The 24,331-nt window shown below is 28.1% G+C and overlaps 1 protein-coding gene across 2 annotated transcripts in view; it reads right to left on the bottom strand.

Moving 5' to 3' along the window:
- Positions 1-24,331, bottom strand: part of retm (real-time) — a 272,784-nt gene that overhangs the window by 10,089 nt on the left and 238,364 nt on the right. Inside the window, exons 12-15 of one of the 2 annotated variants that reach the window (XM_075364311.1) lie at positions 23,791-23,865; positions 12,355-12,480; positions 11,562-11,703; positions 8,971-9,232 (exon numbers count right to left, since the gene is read on the bottom strand). In XM_075364311.1, the coding sequence (XP_075220426.1) occupies positions 8,971-9,232; positions 11,562-11,703; positions 12,355-12,480; positions 23,791-23,865 (605 nt within the window). The remainder of the gene's footprint in view (positions 1-8,970; positions 9,233-11,561; positions 11,704-12,354; positions 12,481-23,790; positions 23,866-24,331) is intronic. The other variant, XM_075364312.1, reaches the window with a different exon arrangement.

The raw sequence follows: 24,331 nt of genomic DNA, 5'->3' as shown, positions 1-24,331 counted from the left end.
TAGTGACGAATCAACATTTCATATGTTAACGGAAAAAAATAACACTTATAATGTGCGTATCTGGGGAGCAGAAAATTCTCATGAAATACTGCAGTGTGAACAAGACTCCTCAAAACTAAATGCATTTTGTGTCATATCCTGACGGCAACTTTACAGGGTGTTTTTTCTAGTAGAAGCAAGTGTGTCTGGAATGAACTATCTTGATATGCTATAACTATGGCTCTTTCCTCAACTGCAATATGAACTACAGTATATTTGACTACTTATTTGCAATAAGAAGGTGCCCCTCCTTATTGGCAAAATGCTGTATGCGATTGGTCAAATGAAATTCTTCCTGACTCCTGGAGAACAGATGACAGGGCTTGTTTGCTATGGCCTCCACATTTGCCCAATCTGACCCCATGCGAGGTTTTTCTTTGGGTTTTTTAAAGGTATGTGCCACCGTTACCAGCTGACCTACCTGACTTGAGACACAGAATTGAAGCATCTGTTGCATCAATTGCTCAAGACTTGCTGATTAAAGTATGAGATGAACTTTCCTATCAGCTACATGTGTGCTGTGTGATGAATGGTGCTCACAATGAACACTTATAGGAAAAACTTTTTGAGTTGCTCTTTCATTTCATCTATAATTTATCAGTATTAAGTAAAACTAAATAAATATTACATAACTTTACAACCCTGATATTCATTTTTAAACACACAGTATTATATTTTTAATGGAAAATCATAACAACAGAACCTGTTTATCGAGAGCTGTGAATATAATAATAATCTATGTACAGCTATAATAAGTAATGCCAATAAATTGAACAGTAACTAAAAATAAATATTTTGAATGAGCACTTTATTGTTTAAGAAAAATATACATTTAATACAGTAATTCACAAGCAATGAATTTTAAACAATAATAATGTAATACAAATGTAAAATGTAATGTATATAATGTAATATAGGGACATATCATTTATATAATATTTCAGTATAACTGACATCCACGAGTTGGTTCGTGTTAAACGGATAACTAGTAGGAAATATGAATCGATGAAATTTCCAGGCTATGCTCAATTTATTTTTCATATTCCTTGACCAATACATTACCTAAGTCTAAAAAGTGTAATCAATACCACATACATAAATTAAAATTTACTTTAGAACAAGAATTAGGGCAGAGCATTTAATTATAAAATAAGAATGTGTAACACTTAACATCCCCGTCTGGAACATCTGTAATTTTTTAATAAGGAGAGAATAAATATAGTAATTTTTTTTTTTAAATTTATTTAACTAATCTAGATCCTCAAATATTTCTCTTAATCAATCAATGAAAATTCTGAAATTAATTATCTTTTTAGATAAATTTCATAAGAAAACTAGCTACATGGGAGGATGATTTGACTTCTGGAAAATTTTGACATATCTTCGCGTTTCACATCCTCCAGACCCCAAAACCACTGTCAGTTCAGAAGTTTATATATACATTTACATATATATATATATATATGTATTTCACTTTCTTATGGACACAATAACTGCCGTAATTTTGTGCCAATCACTTTCAAATTGATACATAAAATATAATGACCCAAAATCTCAGTCAAGTTTGTTAGTGGGTAAAATCAAACAATGGGGGGAGGCTTTTTCGAAAATCAAAATATCGCTGTAACTTTCTTATTAAGTAAAATATTGAATTCGTTTAAAGTTCCTACTATTCTTTGGATAAGGGCCTAAAACTTATCTAGGTAAAGTTTTTTGATATCACCAACCATTGGCCCAGGGGGTGGGAAAAATGGGGTTTTGAAGACAAAAAAATCATACCTCCCTTAATAGCCACAGTATCGAAATGATTTAAAGTGGTTGTTAGTCCTCTAAACATTACTTAAAACTTTAGTCTGAAACAATTTTTGATATGACCAACCCTAACAGCAAGGGATGACCAAAATGTTGCTGGAATTGCAAGAATATGGGGCTTGTCATATGGTAACCATTGTCGCATTGAGTAAATTTGAAGTTTTTCTTAACTTTAGGGTTAAATCTTTTTTATTCCCTACTTAGCAATGGTGAAATCTACGCCTTCCAGTGTGCCGAAAGGGATTTTTATTACATAGGATATTTCACACATGACAATCAGGTATATAATTAAAATGTTTCATATTTATATAATCTTAGTATTAGTTTTACCCTTTATTAAATAGATTTTATAAATGATTTTAAATGTAATATTTACTAGTATCAACCAAGAATTAATTTTTATTTAAATCAGTAATTGTAATAACATTTAGGTACAATGTTTGGTCAGTCTTTACTTTTTAACTCTGTTAACCAATTATTATACAATTATAAAATAGCAAACTTATAATTTACTTTAATTATGAATTTCTGGATCAACATTTAATGATTATAAGTTTTAGGGAAGATTAAAAGTAATTTTTAATTTTTTTTGTGCAAGTTAAATTGAATTTCATGTGCTAGAAATCTTTGGAGACAGATTGTGTTTTATATATGATGTTGGTATACCTGCCTTTGATATATGTGTGTATACACACACACATATTCAGATGTACATACGTACATCTAAATGGGTATGTAGTTATTTACATTAAATTTGATTTCTAGTTCAAATATCTGAGTAACTAAGTAATGATTTGTTATATCCAGCAATCTGTAATGTTTAATAATGAAAAATAAAAAAAATTTCATTAAGTGTTGTAAAAAAAAAAAAAAATGTTCTAATGTCATTAAAATTATTGCAAACAGCTCTTAACTCATTTTATTTCAATGACCAAAACAGCAAACATCTATCTATAAGATTTGAAATTTTAGTTAAGGTTTTTTAATCTATTCTTCATTAAAAAAAGCAGTAAGCGTAATTTAAAAATTTATTAATTAAAAATTAATTTTAACAAAATAATTATATTATGTATAAGAAAAATGTTCAAACTTCTATCTACAAAACTGAGAATGGAGTAACTATTCAAGAAGAAAAAAAAAGATTCACTGATGACATTATTTGTTTGAGAGAAACCAAAGATGAAACAGAAGAAAGATGAGTGATATGGTTTTATTTCTAGGAGAGAAGCTCAGTCTAAAAATAAATAAACAGAAAAATATAATGAAAGTGACAGAAAGAAGGATAATGAAGAGTTAAATATTAATATAAGGGACCACAATATACTAAGAGTTGTAAGATTTTGTTTTTTAGGAATTAAAATTATAAAGTTTCTGAAAATATAAAGATGAAAAACAGACTGGTATAAGCAAAAAGGGGTTTTATGTAGAAAAGACGTTTGCTAGTATCAAATATAGATCTAAGAATTAGAAATAAATTTTTAAATATTTGAGTAAAGTGTAGTACTTTATGGAAGCAAAATATGGACAATAAGCAAATCAGTATAGAAAAGAATAGAGATATTGTAAAAGATTGTAGAAAATAATAGGTCAGTAACTTTCAAAATGAAGAGATCTAAAGACAAACAGGAGAGGAATGAAAACTGTTGTAGAATCTTATAAAAAGGCAAAATAAATTGGTAGATCATTTATTACGACACTCAGATATATTAATTTAATTAATTTGGCAACAGAGACAGATATTGAAGGTAAAAACTATAGAGGAAGATGAGTGGGATATATAAAAAGAATAATTAAAGGTATAGGAAGTACTAAATATGTTGAGTTCAAAAGATTTTCACAGAGCAGAAAGGAAAAAGAGCAACATACATTTTTAATTAAAAAAACCAGGCAAATGAGTGACAGCTACAAAAAGAAAAAAAAAATTAGCATCATGTCAATCATTAATAAATATGCATAACTATCATCATTTAATTATCCTTATCACCAAGATTGAGAAACAAATAAACATTTTATGTTCTGTTAATAACTACTTTCAATAATAATTTGTCAAATTCAAACAGGCTTCTGTGTCGACATTGCCCTTATTGTTTGAGCCAAATTTTTTTTCTGCAAGCCACGTTTTCATGTTGGGTAACAGAAAGAAGTCACAGGGAGCCACGTTGGGTGACTACGGTGGATGTGGCAGCAATTTATAGTACAATTCATGCAATTTGGCTGTGACTATTCCGGATGAGTGAGCTGGTGTGTTAGTGTGATGAAATAGCACGTTTTTCTTTGCAAAGTGGGGCCACGCCTATTTCAATGTTTCATTGAATCGGTCCAATAATTCACTGTAGTATTACCCCATGATTGTGCTTCCTTCTTCCAGAAAGTCTATGAGGATTATTCCTTTCGCATCCCAAAATAATGGCTACAGAATCATCTCCCAAGAGATTGCCACGCAATTTGCAATCACTTGTATAATTTTCTAAGAACTTGGGTTCTAAATTTGCAATTATTTATAATATTAACAGATTCTCCAAATTTGAAAATTTATGTTTATTAACATGATCTGCATATCAGACATATTATAATCAAAACTAAAAGGGACATAGTTTATTACCTTAAGTTCCTTATTTAATTTATTATTGTCTATAAATTTTAATGTTAACTATCCTATTGTAGGTTGTTATTCAGTTTATATTGTTATATTGCAACAATACAATTTTGTTACATTGTATATTGTAGTTTTGTAGAGTTATATTGTAGTTGCAGAGTTTAATGTGTAATCTTTTTTTACTAAGATTGGACTGTATTAAGATTTTTACTGTATTTAGCCTCTGTTAATGTAATTTTTCTGATTATCATTTAAATAAATGTTTTTACACTGAATGATTATTGGTACAAATTATATTAAATTTTATTAGATATATTATTGATGTGCGAAACTGAATGCAGTAATATAAAAAAATAAAATTAAGTAATTGTGCAAACAGTGCACAATTTACTGTTGATTCATTATTATAAAAAGTCTTGCGTTCTTATTGTCCACATTATACTGACCTTGTCTCTTACGAGAATGTTTTTTCTAAGTAAAAATCCCCATTGCAAAGAAAGATTTGAAACAATAGAAGATATAATAATAATTCACAAATGCAGCTATGTACAATTTAAATAATCTATTTCACTGATATTCATAGAAGCAGAAATTCCATTGGTGGTTGTATAGCACCAAATAAATATATTGTGAAATGAATTTATGTTTCTTTTAAAGAAAGAAGTCTTTAGCAAGTCTGTGGCAGAGAGGTAAAATTTTGGACTTTCTTCTGCAAGATTCTTAGTGAATAATGGTCAGGCTTGACACATTTCAAATGATACAAGCATCTTTTGTAAAGTGACTGTAATCAGGCAATAACCTACTATTTCTTAGAGAATAAATAAATAAGAATTTTATTAATATCTAATTAAAAATTATAGCTTAATGTGAAAAATAAAGTCCATATGCTAAATAAATAAAGATATTAGAGATAATATTAAAGTAGTCCCAATAAACATGAACTTTAACGTACAAATGACTGTCTAATTTTTGTTTTCTTAAACTTCAACTTAGTTTTTATAAAGCATTTTACATATATTAATAAAAAATTCATTTAATACAGTCAGTAATTAATGTTATTCACATGACAGGATTCTGCCTGCTAGTTGAAATAAAAAAGTTGAAATTTAAAAAAAAGGAAAATTGAGGCAGTTTTACTTAGCCTTATGTCTCCATAAGAGCAGTTAAAAAACAAAACTTTTGAAGAGGAAGATTTCTGATCTTACAGTGCTAAAACTGTAGTTTGAGATCTGACCAAATACTTGTAACACTTGCTAGAATAATTACAAATCAAGTAGTGGCATTAGATAGTCTTGTATATCTGCTGTGCTATACATTTTAAGATAAGTATATATAAAAAGAATTAGTGAAATTCTATTACGTACTGAAAATTATAAACAAATATTAACAGTAATAATTGATCTTCAATAAAACAGTATAAACAATACTTATTTTTCCAGGGACTCACATGGTTAAATTATCTTTCCCCACTTCAGTCCCAGATATACTGAAAGTACAAAGCAATGAAATTCAGTAGTAAGCCTCCTAGAATTTAGAAGGCATACACCTTGGGAAATAGTGATCCTCTTGAGGGCTTATCATCATCTCCATTCTTATCTGGTACTTTACACAATGCGTCAACTATTGGTCAAACCTAATAAACTACTATCAGAAAGATAGATACTACAATTATCTTTCTAAAAGATAAAAAGGTTCTGGGCTAACAATCAATTGCATCAATATTGAAATAAATTGGAACAGTTGGAAGTAAAAAAAAAAAAAAATCTGTAATATAAAAAAATTATGAAAAAATTCAGAAAGTGAAATAATAAATCATGCATTGCAAAAGCAATTTCATGCACTTATTAATAATAAATCTATCATAATACAAATTAATTATTTGAGATTAATGAAGAAAATAAAATTCATTAATTAAAAAGAGTAAATAAATTGGTTAAATTCTATGGTGAAATAATCATTGTTAAAAGATAAGACCAGCATTCCAATAATAAGTTTGAAAAATAACATATAAAAACAGCCACTAAATTATAATTTATGTAACCGTATCAAATATTAACAAAATTAATTATAAATTATATTGACAAAAATAAAATAGATTTGAACTCTACCAGCTTAGTTAAGGAAATGCCTACACTTGTGCAGACAAAAATCCCAATAAGAAAGCTATTATAATTGAAAAAAAAAAAAAACAATCAAAATATTCTAGTTAAAATGAGATTGAACTACATGATTTTAGGATGGATCACTAGATTACTTTAAAAAGCCCTGCAAAATAAATTTATATATTTCATTATCCTTGAAATTGGTTTCTTATGCAATGCATACTCAAAAAAAACTTCAAAAATAAATAAAATTTAAATAACAATAATAGTAATAGCAAAATCATTCATACCAAAAAATTAAATTTTTGGTTTAAAAAATATTTTTTTTTAGTGGCTCTTTTCACATAAATAATCATGCAAATAAATATTTAAAAAAAATAAAGAAATCTTAAAAATTACTTTTATTCAAATATGCAATAAAGAAAGGAACAATCATACATGTAAGTATTAACCTCAAAAATACTACAATTATAATGTAATTTAAAAAAAAAAACTAAGAATAAAAATGATCTAAATTTATAACTGAATAATTATAATAAAATAATATTAAAAGAAATTTAATAACTACAAATAAAGATATGAAAAATAATGATGTTTTATATAAAATACATCAATTAAAAAAGACAATTTTTTCTTATTAAAAAGGGTAAGGAATTTATAAAACATGGTCTAGTTGACTTTATGCAACAAAACTTAAAACTAAAATTAAATAATTAAAAGCTTTTAAATAGCAAACAGTGTAAAAATTATTTTTTAAATACTGTATTTTTATATAAATATAATAATACTAATACAGATTCTAATGATTCTTAAGTATTTGTAACAAACATAAGTTTTTGAGAGAGTATCCAGAATTATATTCTATAATCAATAACAAAGAAATTTGTATAAATATGAATACAGAAATGTCTCTTTTGCAAAAAGTGTTTCAAATTTTCTGAAGTAAATTAATTTCAATAATGAAAATATGATGCAATATTTATATTATATAACAAATTTTCATAACTAACATTATCAAACAATAGATTTAATTTTAATTTCAACAATTTAAATACATTAAGTAATATTTTTACCCTGAAATTTATTACTTAATTTATACATAAGAATCAGTAGGATATATAAATTCAAGTCAATTAGACTGCTTTCTAAAAAGTAAAACTGTAACTAAGAAATCTACTTATTAGTTTGATAGATATAGCAGAATATTCTCAACATGTTAACATTACATTAGGTGATAGTAAATATAAAAAATTCATAATTTTTTCATAATACACTTTCTCTTCATTACCAATGAAGATATCTTGCAATCTAGAACTAATTTTGTAATTTAAAAGAAAGAAAAAAATATATTTCTAATTAAAAAATTATTCTTAGGATTAACAAACTTAAATTTTTAAGATAAAACAAATGTATTTTTTATTCATGCTAGACATGGGGACCAGAACTGGTCACCTTTAACCAAGTTTTTATCAAAAAATTAACATTGATGAAAGGTATGGACACTTGAAAATGTTTTGACAAAAGTAAAAAAATCCCCTCCCTGTCACATACAAAGAATTGATGTTAAAACTTCTATAAATTCAAACAATTGAAATTATACAACAGAATCACCTCATTACTTAAATATACATTAAAAAGTTGAAAGAACTTAAAGATTGCGCTTAGTGCATCATCTAAAAAAAGAAAAAATTGAATGTTCAACAAAATTCAGAGAACAAGATATTTTACTTACCCATATTACTAAAAGATTATCATTTCATTTTTCACAAGATCATCCCACAACACAGATTACAATATAACAATAATCATAAAAAAAAAAACTATAATAAAATAAAAAATTCAGCACCAAAATCTAAAACTATCACTTAAAAATTAAAAATATTAATGATAAAAAGACCCATTAAATTTTTATTCAAACAATTTTAATTTCATTAAAATTATTTAATAACACATTTAAAAAATATAGTATTTTTAATTTTCACAACAGCTGATTTAAAAAAAAAAGAATATTAATGATGCTTGAATGTAATTTATTCACTCAATAATCCACTAAGCGACACAGAAATAAATTCAATAAAATTACTTTATTAACAGCAATTAATTTTAACAAATTAATTTGTTTTTAATTTAAAAATAATTAAATTATTTTTTAGATTATCAGATGGAAAAATAATTTATACTAAAAAAATGATATTTTTCAATTTCTTAGGATTAATACAGTATCTCACAATTTTTATATGCTTCTTAATAAATATCTTTAAAATAATAATTGTATAAATTACAGCAGTATTAAAGTGTGCAACATGCAAAAATGAAAATCGTGCAATTATTTTAATACTAAAATATGCCAAAAATGAAGAAAAACCCCAAGATTTTTATCAATTTTGCTTGAAATTTGATAGATGTAAAATTATATCAGACCTGTAGTCTGCTGAGCTGAGAACTTCATAGTAATACATCAATTGTGCTTTATGTGTTGTCAATGATTCCAATAAATCATGAGAATGTGAATGCGGGTGTTGTGGTGTGTGGTACCGCCATTGTAGTATGTAAGTTGCGACTTCACTGGTCACATGTGATCCTTGTATACTTTCACCATCATGACATATAATTGGTTGCTCAAGCCTAAAATATTCAGTGCCTTCAGACCAACCTTTTTCAATAACAGTTCTGTGTTCAACATCTAAAAAACAAAACACTCATTTATTAAAAAAAAAAAACATCACTGTAGATAACGATACGTTTATGTACAAACTGGCTTTCAAGTTGACAATTCAAAAGAAAACACACAAAAACTCAAAACAATAACCAACACATAAGAAAGGAAAATTAAGAAAACATTTTGTACCTTTTCAGCATTTAGCTGATTTTCCCAAATTTAACATTCTACTTTTGAAAATTACACTTCATTCCTTGTCCTCTACTTCTGAACAAGCAATTTGGATAATCAATTTGAAAGTCGCTATACGATACGTATGTATTGTACTGTTACAACAAATCATTGGCATAAGTTATACCATATTGTGTGTACATTTTTTCATATAATAGTTCACTAGAAGTATGCAGGTAATTTTTATAAATAATATAATTGCTTAGTCATCATTATATAAATTACCATATTGCAGTGCGGTTACTTTTTTCTAATTCTGATCTATACTTTGTTGAGTGGATTTGCCTTGGTGCAAAACATACATTTATAATCAACAGTTTCTTATTATATGTTTTGTATATTAACTTTTTTTTTCCTATAATATTTATACTGGACAGGATCTTCACAATTCTGATGCTTTATAATAATTACTATTTAGATTCTTTCATTCATGAAACTGGGTTTACAGGATATAATTCAATGGCTTTAATTTAATTTTTTAATAACAAAAAATATGAATGATAGAAGGCCGACAGTAACCTTGAAGTTAATGCCAAAAAACTAGATATAAGCTTAATAAGATAGAGAAAAAAGTTAGAAATTATTAAAAGAGCAAAGTATGAAATTTATGTATCTGTCAGGAATTTTCTAAATCTGCTAACAGTATTTCTTATGTTCTAAATGCTGGTAATGTTTCATTAAAAATGATTACTTAAGAACGATAAGGCCAAGTGATTAAACAAATAAATCAATCCTTTATTACAGTGATTGAAGACCAGCATCTGAAAAATGTTTTGATATCAGTCTTTTTATTCTTCAAGAAAAGGTCATTAAATTATATAAGGGGAAGACGGGATATATACCCTAGTATCATGCAAGAAGAGGTTAGTTCAACAAGCACAATAAAAGACATTGCTTGCAAAATATTAAATTATCAAGAAAATTTAATAAATATATATTTTTTTAAACGTGCTTATTCAGAGCAGAACCCCTGTATTATAATGGAAGTATACCACTTGACTTTTTAACATTCAACTTTAAAATAGGAATTCAGGAATGAATTAAGTTAGAAAGCTGAGGTTTGCCCTTAGCTTACAAGTTTTGTGGTTTGTTACGTGATTTAGTTAATATCAGGAAAAAATTTGATGAACTATAATAATAAAATAATTTAGCTTGAAGGTAGCTCTTTCTGTTATTGATACTTTTTATTTTTCTATTGTGAGACAAAAACATTTACATGCGCAAGCATGTGTGCATACGCATGCACACACATTCATGTGCATTTAAAAACTGTAATTGCTGGTTACTTCACGATTAGTATTTCTGAATGAAAATATTATAAAAAATAAATGTTATTCTAAATTGAATTACCTCTCTCCTGTTTTATATGCAGGAGTTAAATAAACACACAAGCTTGAGCTTCATCATATTCAGGTTTACATCGTGTAATGTTAAGACAACAACTTAGTTCCCATTTCTTTATAGTCAACTAAAAAAAAATCTGATAGAAAACATCAGCAAAGAGAAGTTACAAATATACTTCTTTACTAACACTACAGTTCTGAGGAACCTTACTTCCTCAACAATATTTTGCCAGTTGTCTATTCCCAAATCATTTTTTTAATTGATTATTCATTTATTTAACATAAACCTATCTAGCTATTCCTTTCTAAGTTCCTGTAACAATTATTTTTCACAAGACGGGCTCTTAGATCCATACCTAACTCCTACCAGGATGATCAGGTTTTTCCTTCCCTTAGTCAATGTGTATTCAATTTTATTCACCGGAAACTAGCAGATGGTGATTTTAATAAAAAAAAATTAAATAATTAGCAATGATCACGAAGTACTTAAAAACGGTTAGATAGAAAAGAAATAAAAGGTTGGATCAATAGAATATTTGTATTTATTGGTGTTCTCATGAAAGAAGGCCTTTCATAAAATACTGGTTTATTTTATATCACATATACAGGAAAAGAGAAAGAATCATTCAATGACTGATTATTGGGAACTTATCCTTTCTTCTTCAAATCATAAAAAATAAAGATATTCGATAAAGTATTCATTCAATAGTTGTTTATGTAGCGATTACAAGATTTATTGTATACCATCACTTATTTACTTTAATTACAGCAAATTTTACCTGAAGTACATTGAGTCTGTTCCTTGGCATCAATCAGATCTCTAGTTCTTAATAATGAGAACATAATATCTTGTCTCACTACATCAAAATCCCAAGTAATGACAGCACCAGGATCTTCTACAGGTATCACAACCTCATGAACCTTCAAAACAAGAAATGACAATCATTAATAAAAAGATAAAAAAGGAATAACAAAATCAGTTAAACAAATTTAACTTGAGAAAGGAATGAATGGGTATTATGCAAATAAGAATCTACATCAAACGTTTCCAGATTACATATAAATTATTTACTTATTCACCATAATAAAACAAAATCACAATCCAATACATAATTAAAAGCTAATCAGCTCAGTTTCTAACGGATAAAGTTGCAGCAATTATCTTGAAGTTAATTAATGCAATTAATTTACAACTTGATTTTCATACCATAAAATACAAAATATACATTAATATTCATGTATGTGCACACACATTTATAAAATGTTATAGATTTAAACTTATAAGTATTTTACACGTGGAAATATTATAAAAGAATGATCATTTTTAAACTAAATTATACCTCCAAAATAAAAACACACACACACATAAAACACAAATTCAATTAATATTAAACACAACATACAACACACATGTGCATATATATCAGTATATATTTATGCACTATTTAACAAATTAATGGTGCATAAATATTAAAACCAAACATTCTGTATAAATCTGTTGCAGCCTAATAATAATATTATTATTATTATTACAGGTAAATAGAAAATGCTTATCTTTTAAATGAAATTTACCTGTCCTTTACTTAAGCTAACTGACTGATAAATACTGTCTTCAGTCATTGGACAACCTTCTCTTTCCATTTCACCTTCGGTCAGGTATAAACCTTTTGGAACTAACCCACCTTCTAGCACCTTAGTCTGTAAAGAAATGTAAACATTAAAAACAATTCTAATATTTTTTATAATAAGTCTAGATTTTGAATTTTATTTTTATCAACTTAAAATTGTATGATATTCAAATTTTGATATGGTTAATTACCCAAAAATATGAATTTTCAAAAATATAAAATTAATGTTTTAAAAATAAGATCCATTTCAAAATAAAAATAAAATCAATGCCCTGGCTGATCATTATAATATTCTGTAAGTTTCTAGATCTATAGTACATTTCTAAATTTTGTACTCGAAGATAGCTGTTTCTTGTTCACGTAGTAAGTCTACCTGTAACTTATATAATTTATACAACTAATTTGCCAGGCAAACGTATTTAATTATAGCAAGAAAAAGAGAAAGAAGAAAAGCCAACATGTTACTAAACTTTCCAGAAAATGGTTTACTAGGCCTTGAAATATAACGTAATCCATGTATAGATTAAACCAGTTCCAACTAATAGTTGTAGATGAAAATTCCAAATTACAAACGTGTTTTAAAGTAAGGTCCATTTTCAACTTGCTTCCTAAATATGCATTGTTAACAGATGGCACTTCTGTAGCTCAGTTATTTCAATCAATAATCAGCTGTTAGCAACAATAATTTAATCATTTTTTTTAATTCATCGACTAATAATGATAGCTACAATTCATGATCCCGCCAGGTGTGAACTAAGAGTAATCTGGTTTTTGATGGTAAAAAACACAAGGTAATGAATTGTTTGATCACACTGTTACTGGTGATTAAACCTGGATCTCTTATTTCAATCTAAAAACAAAGGAGCAGTCATCATCTCTTGGACTGAAGAAGTTGAAACAAGAACGTTTGGTAAAGAAGCTTATCGCTACTGATTTTTGGAACAAAAAGGGTATTTTGCTTGTTGAATTTAGTGATGTGGAATTACTGTAAATGCTGATAAGTATTGCAAAACATTAAAAAAAATCTTAAAAGAGCTGTAAAAAACTAACGACATGGGATACTATCCAACAGGATTTTGTTTTTGTATGACAATACCTGGTCACACATAGCAAATCAGAGAGTGAGGCAATTGGAAAATCTTTAATCATCCACCCTACAGTCCTGACTTAACTCCAAGCAATTATTTTTCTTTTCTTCACCTTAAAGAGTGGCTTGTTTCACAAAAGTTTGATGATTATGACGAACTGAAAAATGGTGTTACTTCACGGTTTACATCAGTGGCGGTGGAATTTCTTGAAGAGGGAATGAAGAAGCTAATGAAACATTATGAAAAATATGTTAAGTTAAAGGCAATTATGTAGAAAAGTAGTAAAATAAATTTAGTTTATATGCATAAGTAATAAAGTATATTCATATTTTTCAGTTTACTTTTTATTTCAAAACAGAACTTTAAAAACACAACTCATATTTCATTCTTTTTAATTACAACACTGTAAATATTGTTATTTATAAATTTATATATTTTCTGCTAATTTTCTCTCTCTCTCTCTCTTGTGTATATATACGAGGTGCGACAATAAAGTAATGAGACTGATGTGAAAAAAAATGTTGCTTACCGTTTTAGTCATGTTTAGTGTTGTCTCCTTCAAAGTAGTTCCCCTCTGATTGCACACACTTATTCCAGCGCTTCTGCCATTGATGGTAACATTTCTGGAACTCATCTTCTGTAATATCCTCCAAGACCCTCATCACAGCTTTTTGGACATCTTGTGTTGTTTCAAAATGGTGTCCCTTGACCGCCATTTTGACTCTTGGAAATAGAAAAGTCGCACGGAGCAATATCTGGTGAATAAGGTGGCTGTGGTAGTACTGAAATTTGTTTTGAGGTTAAAAATTGCTGTACTGACAGAGCAGTATGGGATGGCACATTATCGTGATGCAGAATCCAATTATCAGCAATGTTGGCACGGACACGAAGAACTCGTTTACGAAGTCTTTCTAAAATTTCTTTGTAGAAATATTGGTTAACTGTTTGTCCAGGAGGCACCAACTCTTTATGAACAATTCCCTTGGAATCGAAGAAGCACACAAGCATGCACATTTCACTTTTGACTTTTGACATGCAAGCTTTTTTTGGTCTGGGTGATCCCTTTGAGCACCATTGCAAACTTTGGCATTTTGTCTCTGGATCGTATTGAAAAAACCAACCTTCATCACCAGTGATAACACGGCTCAACAAATCTGGATTAATTTCCGTTTGCTCTAATAGATCGGCTGCCACATTTTTCCGTGTTTCTCGCTGTTGTTGTGCGAGATTTCTGGGGAATCTTTCTCATACCAAGAACTTCAGTTAATATTAGACGAACCGTTTCTCGATTGATGTTGAGTTCTTCTACAATCATTTTCATGGATAATCTTCGATCAGATCATACGATTTCACGCACCCTGGTCAAGTTGACATCTGTCCGTGAGGTTGATGGTCGTCCACTGCCGTCTTCATCTTCAACGTTCGTTCTGCCTTCACTAAAAATTTTATGCCACCGAAAAACTTGAGCTCTTGACATAACCTCCTCTCTAAAAGCCTTCTGAAGCTTACCATAAGTTGTCATCGGGTTTTCACCCAATTTAACGCAAAAAGAAATGTCATACCGTTGCGCAATATTTTGTGGTTTCATTTCTGTGACGAGAGGCACAAACATGTGTTCACTTATTACAGCACAACTCACGACTGAGCAGTTGCATCAATGTGCTGCTTGGACTAGAAGTAGCTTATAGACCAAGGTCAAAGATGGTGTGCCTACGCAAGCTGCAGGGTTGCCACATCTTGCAAAGAAAAATCAGTCTCATTACTTTATTGCCGCACCTCGTATATATAAATATATACACAACGTTTGAATGAAAAAAACCAAATTTGTAGGTATTGAAAAATTTTGCTTACAATTGTTATTGAATTGAGGAATCATTCTGGGAAAAGACAAATCTTCATCTTTTAAAAAGAGTTCAAAACTTGTGTGTACATATTTTCATAATCCCAACACCAGCTGAGATATGACTTCTGATCTTCCTTTACCTAGCTAACCTTTTACACCATTTTCAAACTTTAAATACCATTAATACCCTATATGTACAGCCACAATGCAAATTTTGAAGAGTTTTGGTTAAGCAATTCCTAATTTAGTAATCTAAGTAGACACTAAAACACATACAAACACAAATGAAGGAAATTTACCCCTTTTACCATTTCTCTGTGCTTCATTACCACCAGACCAAAGATTAAAAAAAGAAGTGAAAATGTGATTCTTGGTTCAACTACATACTTTCTTCTTTGTGGTACATACTATAACTAATGGGAACGTAAAATTAAATACAGCTAAATAAAATTCACACATGAATAATATAAAATAATATATACAATTTATATATTTACTACTGACAAACAATTTTTACTGACTTTTAGAAGAAAAATATGGTATTACATCCAGTTGGATGGCTGGAGGGGGGGGGGGTGAAATTTAATTTTCTTTACATTTTGAGGTATGAGGAATATGAAAATACCATTCACTTAAATGTAATTTCCTTTTATGAGGTGTGGTTCTAAAGTAAGGGCCAACCCGATTGGTAACAAAATGATAACAGTTGAAGAAATGAAAGATTTATTCATGGTTTCAAATTCTTACATATTTATTTTATTTTTCTATATATAGTCACCAATTCGTTTCAAACACTTTTGATATAGTGAAACAAGCTTCTTCAAGACTACTGCATAAAATTTCATGGCCTGGGATAGTAATCAATTTTGCACTGAGATTTTCAACTTTTCACTTTCCTCGAATTGTTGAGACTCAAGCCAGTTTTTGAGGCGAAGGAAGAAATGGTAGTCATTGGGTGTGAGATCAGAACTATAAGGGGATGATAAAAAATTACCCACATGAATTTTTGAATTGTTTCTGTTGTGTATGCAGCCATGCAATATCATGAAGAACAATTCCAGATCTCAGCATTCCTCATCGTTGGTTTTGAATGGCATGACAGTTTACAAAGCGTTTCAAAGTAGACTTGTGATGTGATGGATGTTCCAGATTCCACAAAATCAATCAAAAGCAGACCGACCCTTTTGGCTTCAGAATATGAACCAAAATAAAATATGAACTAGTTGCTGTGATTTTCCTTTGAGATTGGGTTTGTACGAATTTCTTTCAGTTTAGGTGAACTGAAATGATACTACTGCATGGACTGTTGTTTTGACTCAGCATTGGCATGCAAAATCAACATTTCATTTATTGATATGGGAAAAAAAATTTGTCTCCCTTGTTAAAGTAGTCAAGAAAAGCACATGCAGATGTCATTCTCTGATCTTTGAGAGCACTTGTCAACATTTTTAGCACCAATCGTGCACACAGTTTATGACAGACTACAATCTCAATCATGATTCTCAACAATGTGTTGTCCTTGAAACTTCTGGAAATTGTAGAGAAAGACTGTGATGATTTTCTCTCACTTTTGCGTTCACATGTTCAATAAGATCATCAGTCCAGATACTAGGCCTGCCATCACTTCTCTGATCATGATGAACATTTGAACGGCCTTCCTTAAACTCATGACACCATTGCTTCACTTTTTCTTTACTTATTGCAGTAGGCCCAAATGTTTTATACAACTGATGGTGAATTTCAGCAGCATTATGTCCTCTTGCATATAGAAATCTAATTACTGATCAAACTTCAACAAAATTGGTGGGATTAGTTACTGCACTCGTTTTAACATACTGTCTCGTCACAAAGATAAACAAGAATGAACTTACAGCTATATGTCGAACAGATCACTTAAAGCTAATGCGCTTGGGTGAACAAATGAGTGTTACCATTTTTTATTTATAATTCATCGCTCCTTCTTTTTAATGGCACCTCATGTACATATATATATATATATATATATATATATATATAGATACTGGGTGATCATTAGAAAAGTTACCACATTTATTATTGAACAGCTATCAGTACAATCATATTTCTGTTTGCAGGCATGTATACCATTCTCGGGCTAAACCTTTTTAAAATTATTTTCGAAGGGGTGGAACCCACTCTCTCCGCTACACCTACCTCAACCCAAAAATCTTAAATGGCAATGGTAACTAACATTTAATTACATTAATTGACACCCGAAAAAAATAATGAATATTGGTGAAAAGAAAATTAAAATCTGCCCACACTTTCCCTTCGCTCAGTAGGAGCAAAAAACCATTTCGGGTAGTACTTATTTTAAATTTCAGTCCAACAAAAATAACTATAAAATTACACGATATTACTTCTTAAACCATTTGAAATAATCATAATCTGTGGATTAAAACTGTGAAAATTATTTTTTATTACAAAACAAAATTTTGCCCTTAAATTTTTTATAAATTTTCAAGGGTTGAAAACATAATTTTTTAAAATAAGACGATGTAGCTTGTGACCTCATTGGAAGGCCCATTGAATGACAAGTAATTTGGTACAAATAAAATAAAAATTGGTATACTGGTATTGAAATTATGATTAAAAATGTGTTTAATTTAGGTTATGTTGGTTGGAATATAGGGTAACTGACCCAAAGCATTAGGTCTGAAATCGTTCGTTCTTGTTAAAAATATGTTAATAATATTATGATTATTTCAAATGGTTTAAGAAGTAATATCATGTAATTTTATAGTTATTTTTGTTGGACTGAAATTTAAAATAAGTACTACCCGAAATGGTTTTTTTTGCACATACTGAGCGAAGGGAAAGTGTGGGCAGATTTTAATTTTCTTTTCACCAATATTCATTATTTTTTTTGGGTTGTCAATTAATATAATTAAATGTTACCATTGACATTTAAGATTTTTGAGTTGAGGTAGGTGTAGCAAAGAGAGTGGGTTCCATCCCTACAAAAAAAAAAAAATACAATGGGACTGACAGGTGTAGAATAATAAATGTGGTAACTTTTCAAATGATCACTTGTATATGTATATATACAAGTATATGCATATATATATGCATAGCCATATATATATATATATATATATATATATATATATGGCTATGCATAAAATTTGTGGCTCAAAAATTTCCAAAACTACTACTTCCAAACAACTAACATTGGTACGCCATTATGTGCATTTTGATGCCAAAAAATAAATTTGAAGTAAATTTTAAATGGACCTTATTTAAAAAATGCTCCTTATATCATAAAACTGTAATTAACATATTCACTTACTAAGAATTAAAAGATCATTAATTAATATATAGGTAATTGAAAAAAAAATGTTAAAATTTATTTCACTTTATTTAAATATACATACCTTAGCCGGTGAGTAACTCACCAAATTATAGTTAACTCTCAGAAATGACATGAATATCTTAATATTCATTTCATTTAAATATGTATAAAAAAATACTGGCATTTAATATTATTATGCGATTGGATTTTAATCAACAAAACCAGTAGTACTGTAAGGTTCAACTAAATTGCACACCATTGTAGTTTAATTCATAAATATATAAACACAAACAACTTTTAAGTTCTTCGTATAAAGCTTTAGGTCATTCATTCTAGTAAAACAAAACCAAGAATCTTCAACTCAAAGCTATCATCAAGTCAGTCTATTCAGTCAATTCATAATGAATTAAAAGAATTAATTCATAATGAATTAGTCATGCTATTGCATCAAGTTTTAAATGGTACATATAATGAATTTTTCTTTTTTTTTTTGTTAAGAGAACAAGTAATACAATTGAACACAGGTAACAAATTACATTTAGCCTTTTACTATTAAGTAAAATCTGTGAGTTTTGAAATTCATATATACTGATGCAAGGACTAATCTAAATATAAATGGGCAAATTTTGAACAAGATGCCTTATATAAAACAGTTAAGGAGTATAAAAACTACAGACTTTTTTTAGAGTATCAGAGGCATGAGGTGCCTTTTTAGTCTTCCATGAGTAATATGAAAATCAAGCCTCAATGAGTTATGGATTTTTATTACTGAAATTTAGTTCTTATAATAATAAAGCTTTCTGCTTACACATATTTTAATCATCTGAAACAATCATGAAAGTTTTGACCGTGAATCTGTAGTAGATTATCAGCAGTTTAAAAGAGTACCTTTACAAGTTATGATATGTTCATAACTTGTGAATCATAGTGTGTTGAGATGTCAATGGAGGCTACAGTCTAATCAACCAGTCAATTGGTAAACTTTACAAAACCAAAAAATCTTGTTAGGTCTGGCTAAATATCAATCATACAATTTATTTTTGAAATTCAGTGCTGTACAATTATGAATTTCAAATTTCTGTTAGAAATACAGATTTTTAATAAATAGTATTAGATGAAAATAATGCAACATCTCTAAGAAAGATGGTAAGATTCATGGTTCCTCTAACTTAACAACACACTTATGGACAAAAAAAAAATTAACTTTCTTTTTCACCTTTAGTTCAAGCGGGTGATAATACATGAAAATGAAAAGCAAGGAATACAGAATAAAGTAATAGTAGATAAACCAAATAGAGATCAAGAAAGTGCTCCTGTTGACAGAATGAAAATGAAAGACTGTGAACCCACTGACAGAAATGAACACTGATAACTTTTACAACACAAATTTATGACAAAATATAAACAAATATACAACATAAACACAAATAAACAACCATAAAATTTTTTTTTCAATCATGTCTACATAACAGAAACACAAATTTCAACAGTATATTATTAGAAAAAAATGCAAAAACTTTATTTTACAAGGAAGGAATAAAATAATTAACAAGCATAAATAATTAAGTGAATGTTCAAAACTCATACTGAATAGTTTAAGGTTACCATAGGATGTATCACTTAGCATTATAAGTAATTCAACTTTGTTTTTTTACTGTTCATTTATATATTAACTCAAAAACGGGTAATTAATAAACTTAATAGCATTATTATTTCATATAATACATAGACACAATGGTTTCATTAATGCCTGAAAAAGCTACCATACTAATAATTTGTTTAATAGTTTTAAGACATGCACTTCATCCTTCTGTGGTTATTCATGTGTGAGCAGTGTTTTTTATGAAAATTAATTAAATAAATGGTGAGTGTGTGAGCTTCATGTTTTCTTATGAAAAGTTGAATTGATATGAAACAGCTGTAAAAAAAAATTACAGTTGGACCTAGGAACAATTCTGAAAGAGGCCTTCAAGGTCAGTTTCCTGAAAAATCAATGGCATTAGAATCAGTACATCACCGCAGGAAAGTTATACTTATAATTATAAAAGATTAAATCGGTTACAAATGTCTTCAAAATATATATAAAAAAAAGTTTAACTTTGAGAAGTTTTTGAACAGATCTTGTAAAAGTATTCTTATTAATTTCAAATCAGTAAATCAACTGAAATGGAATACTAACATCCTACATGAATTTCTTTATTTATATCAGTAAGTTACTGCTATGAAAATTTTAATGTTAATTAAAAATTTGAATTTATTAACAATTATCTAATCTAACGTCATACATAACCTACAATAACGACAAGATGCTAAGATGACTCAACAAGACAACAAAAAATCCAAAAGCTAATACAACTAATTATATTTAAAAAAATGATTAAAACCAGTAAAATTATATATACAATTAAGGAAGTAACTAACATAACATAAAATCTTTCAGTGTGGGCAAAAAGTATTTAACATAAATTTAACATCCAACAAGTGTAAAATATTGACTTCAATTCTGAATAATTTAGACAAATTGTGAAATATTTAGTCATGATATACATCACATGAAAATTATAAATATAAAATCATTAATGGAAATAATTTAATTTTCCAAAGCCTAAATTTAATTTGGATAAATACACATAATTTCAAGTTACCGAATACAAGCAACATAAAACTTGACTCACAACTGGCATGCTATAAATGAAGATGAATTTTCATTACAACTGTAATTCTGTAACTCAATTTATTAAATTAGTGTTTTTGTTAGTCAAACAAAAAATAAATGTGAATAATAATATTAATATTTCAAAAAGAATATTATAAAATAGATCATAATCATAGAAAAAAAAGGAACTGCAATGTCATCGCATTACCATTACATGACGGTAATATATGATTGATATGGAGCACGTCAGATGAAATAAGAAGTCTTCCAGTATAAGACTAGTTTAATAAATCCAGTATAGACTAAACAGATAGATAACCTGAAGATTCATGTACTATTTGTTCTTAACCATGAATAAACTTAAATTTTATAATTTGATACAGAATAAAATTTGAAAGATAGTTTTTGTTGAATAAGATATGGTACTAAGTTAATTTTGTTAGTTTTTATTTTACAAACCTGTCTGGAAATTGCCATTAAATGTTACTTTTCAGCACAAAATGGTGTCTAGTTGAATAGTAATAAATATGTTAAACAATTTCATATGCCACACAATCCTGTAGATGGGTGAAACTTTTTTTAAGTAGTATGAACCTTTTGTCAGGTGGCTCTTAAGTTTTTGAATAAAATGTTTATGATAGCAGCATATACAATGGATTCTAGATAATCAAAACATTTTGAGAGTGGAACCTTTTAGCTCTATTTAATAACTCAGTTACAGCTGGTCTAACTAAATGATATTAATGAAAAATGAGGATAAAATTGTGTTATTCTATGACTAAAATAAAGAAATATACAAGCTAGTGGACTTTATATGCTACATTTTGGGCTGTTAAACCACCATAATTTTACATGGATTATACCAATATGTTTCTGTTTTTAAGAAAACTGCCCCAATAAAATGGCTGACCCAAATAACAGGTGGTCCTATTAACCAGAATTCTCTCTACTTCATAATCATTAATTATAAAAATCATCTTAAGCAAAACTGCAATAGCCTCTGAATAATTATGGGTAACATAAACTCCAAGTAATTCATTTTGTTTAATACTGGCAAATTTACTAACAATTTATTGAACTATCATCTTTATTTTTAAATGCAGTATCTGATGAATATAAATTGTTATGGTTGTTATATCAAAGAACATGGATTCACCTAAAATCAATATACCATTTAGAGTAACACCAAGAAAAACTTTGATGCGAGATATTTCTGGACAGAAACCAGTAAATTCTTAATATTTCAATCAGTTTTACCCAGTAATGTCATCAATTTTTTGGGCATTCTTAAGTCATACATCTTTAAAAACAAAACATAATATTCTCTAATGTGGTTATGTGGTTTTTAGCTACTTTCCAAAACCATTTTAGTTCAAAAATAAAAAAAATATAAAAATAAATTGTGATATATTCTAAAAGCTTCTATTTAATTATGTATTTTAAAAGAAATTAATTCTAGTTTTTTTTCTTCTGTTGATGATTAATTCACCAGAAAAAACTATGAAGTGTGTATATGAAAATTCCATAGTGTATGAAAAATGACAAGCATAATCAGGATTTGAACTCAAGACCTTATGGATAAAACACTGAGAAGATACTATCTTAATTTTAATTTTAGGTATTACAAATAAAACATAAGATTTGATACCACAGTAAAATTTTCTGAGAATCATATTTTTGCGCTGAAAAGTAACAATTTAAAGTGAAAAGTTTGTAAAACAAAAATAACTTACTACTACCTTATTCTACAAAAACTAACTTTCAACTTTTTTCTACTACTAAATTAAAAAAAAAAGTTTATTCATGGTTAAGAACACATGCATGAATTTTGAACACATAATATTATCTGACATGATCTATGATTATATACAAGCAACTGTGACTTTTCAATAAAACATATTGTAATTTGTCAATAAAATATATTTAAACAGCTGAAAATTTATGTTTTCCTAACCATTATGAATTGGGGTAATATAAATATTAACTCATAATTTCTCCATGCCATGGCAAATATGTTAACTTGCAAACATAATTGCCTTGAATCATAGTTTTCCAGGATTTTCATATATTTTTCTAGTTTTTCAACACTGCCCCAACAGTAACGATCTACTAATTATTGTACAAAAATGTGGTTTTGAAAAGTTATTTACATGAACTACATTACACTGAATTCTTTCAGTCATCAACAGTAAAGCAAGGATCAGCAGTAAAATTTATAAATTTGTAGGACTGATGAAATAAAAATACACAAAGTACAGTGAAACAGACACTACTAAGGAAAGTCCCACAAAGCTAGTTAAAAAATAAAATTTATCAATTGAGCAAACGACTTTATACAAAACAGAAATAAAAAGAATTGTGAATTGTACATAATTAAGTCCCTTTAAACAATGGATGTAAATAACATAAAACATGCAGAATTAATAAATAAAAAAGAATATAAAAAATCAAAAGAGAAAGCAAAAAAACAGACAGATGCTTACAGTGTTATTCCCTTGTTCCAGGCCAATAGAATAGAAGTTGTAGGGGACTTCAAATGAATCAGCATGCACCACACTCTGTACATGCCACAAGCCAACAATCCACATATTTTTAAACAAAATACATTTTTTCATAACCACTAATTACTGAAAATAATGTAAGTTATGAAAAATTGTTCATACTCACTTTATTGAATATAATAATGTACATTATATATAAAATTTCTAAATACTATTGTACATCTACATGTGTATATTCAATAAAAATATAAATAAATAAATTATCTGCTCATGCACGAGTCAAAGACAAAATTAAAATGGAATGAAGACAAATTAGTAATTACATACTTCTACATACTATAAAAAATTATTATAAATTATTAAACTATGTACTTTATAGTGACAAATGTTGAAAACAATTTACATTAAATCTTTGAATTAAAAACAGAATGCAAGGTTATTAAATAAAGTTCAACAGTTTACTTTGAAATAGATAAAACTAAACTGACCAAATTTTTTATTTTATATCTGCCCTATTATTCCA

This window comes from Lycorma delicatula, chromosome 4 (genome assembly GCF_047948215.1).
Source record: "Lycorma delicatula isolate Av1 chromosome 4, ASM4794821v1, whole genome shotgun sequence".
In the NCBI taxonomy this organism is placed as follows: Eukaryota; Metazoa; Arthropoda; class Insecta; order Hemiptera; family Fulgoridae; genus Lycorma; species Lycorma delicatula.
Note: the sequence above shows the minus strand (reverse complement) of the source record. Positions and strands in the feature narration are given on the sequence as shown.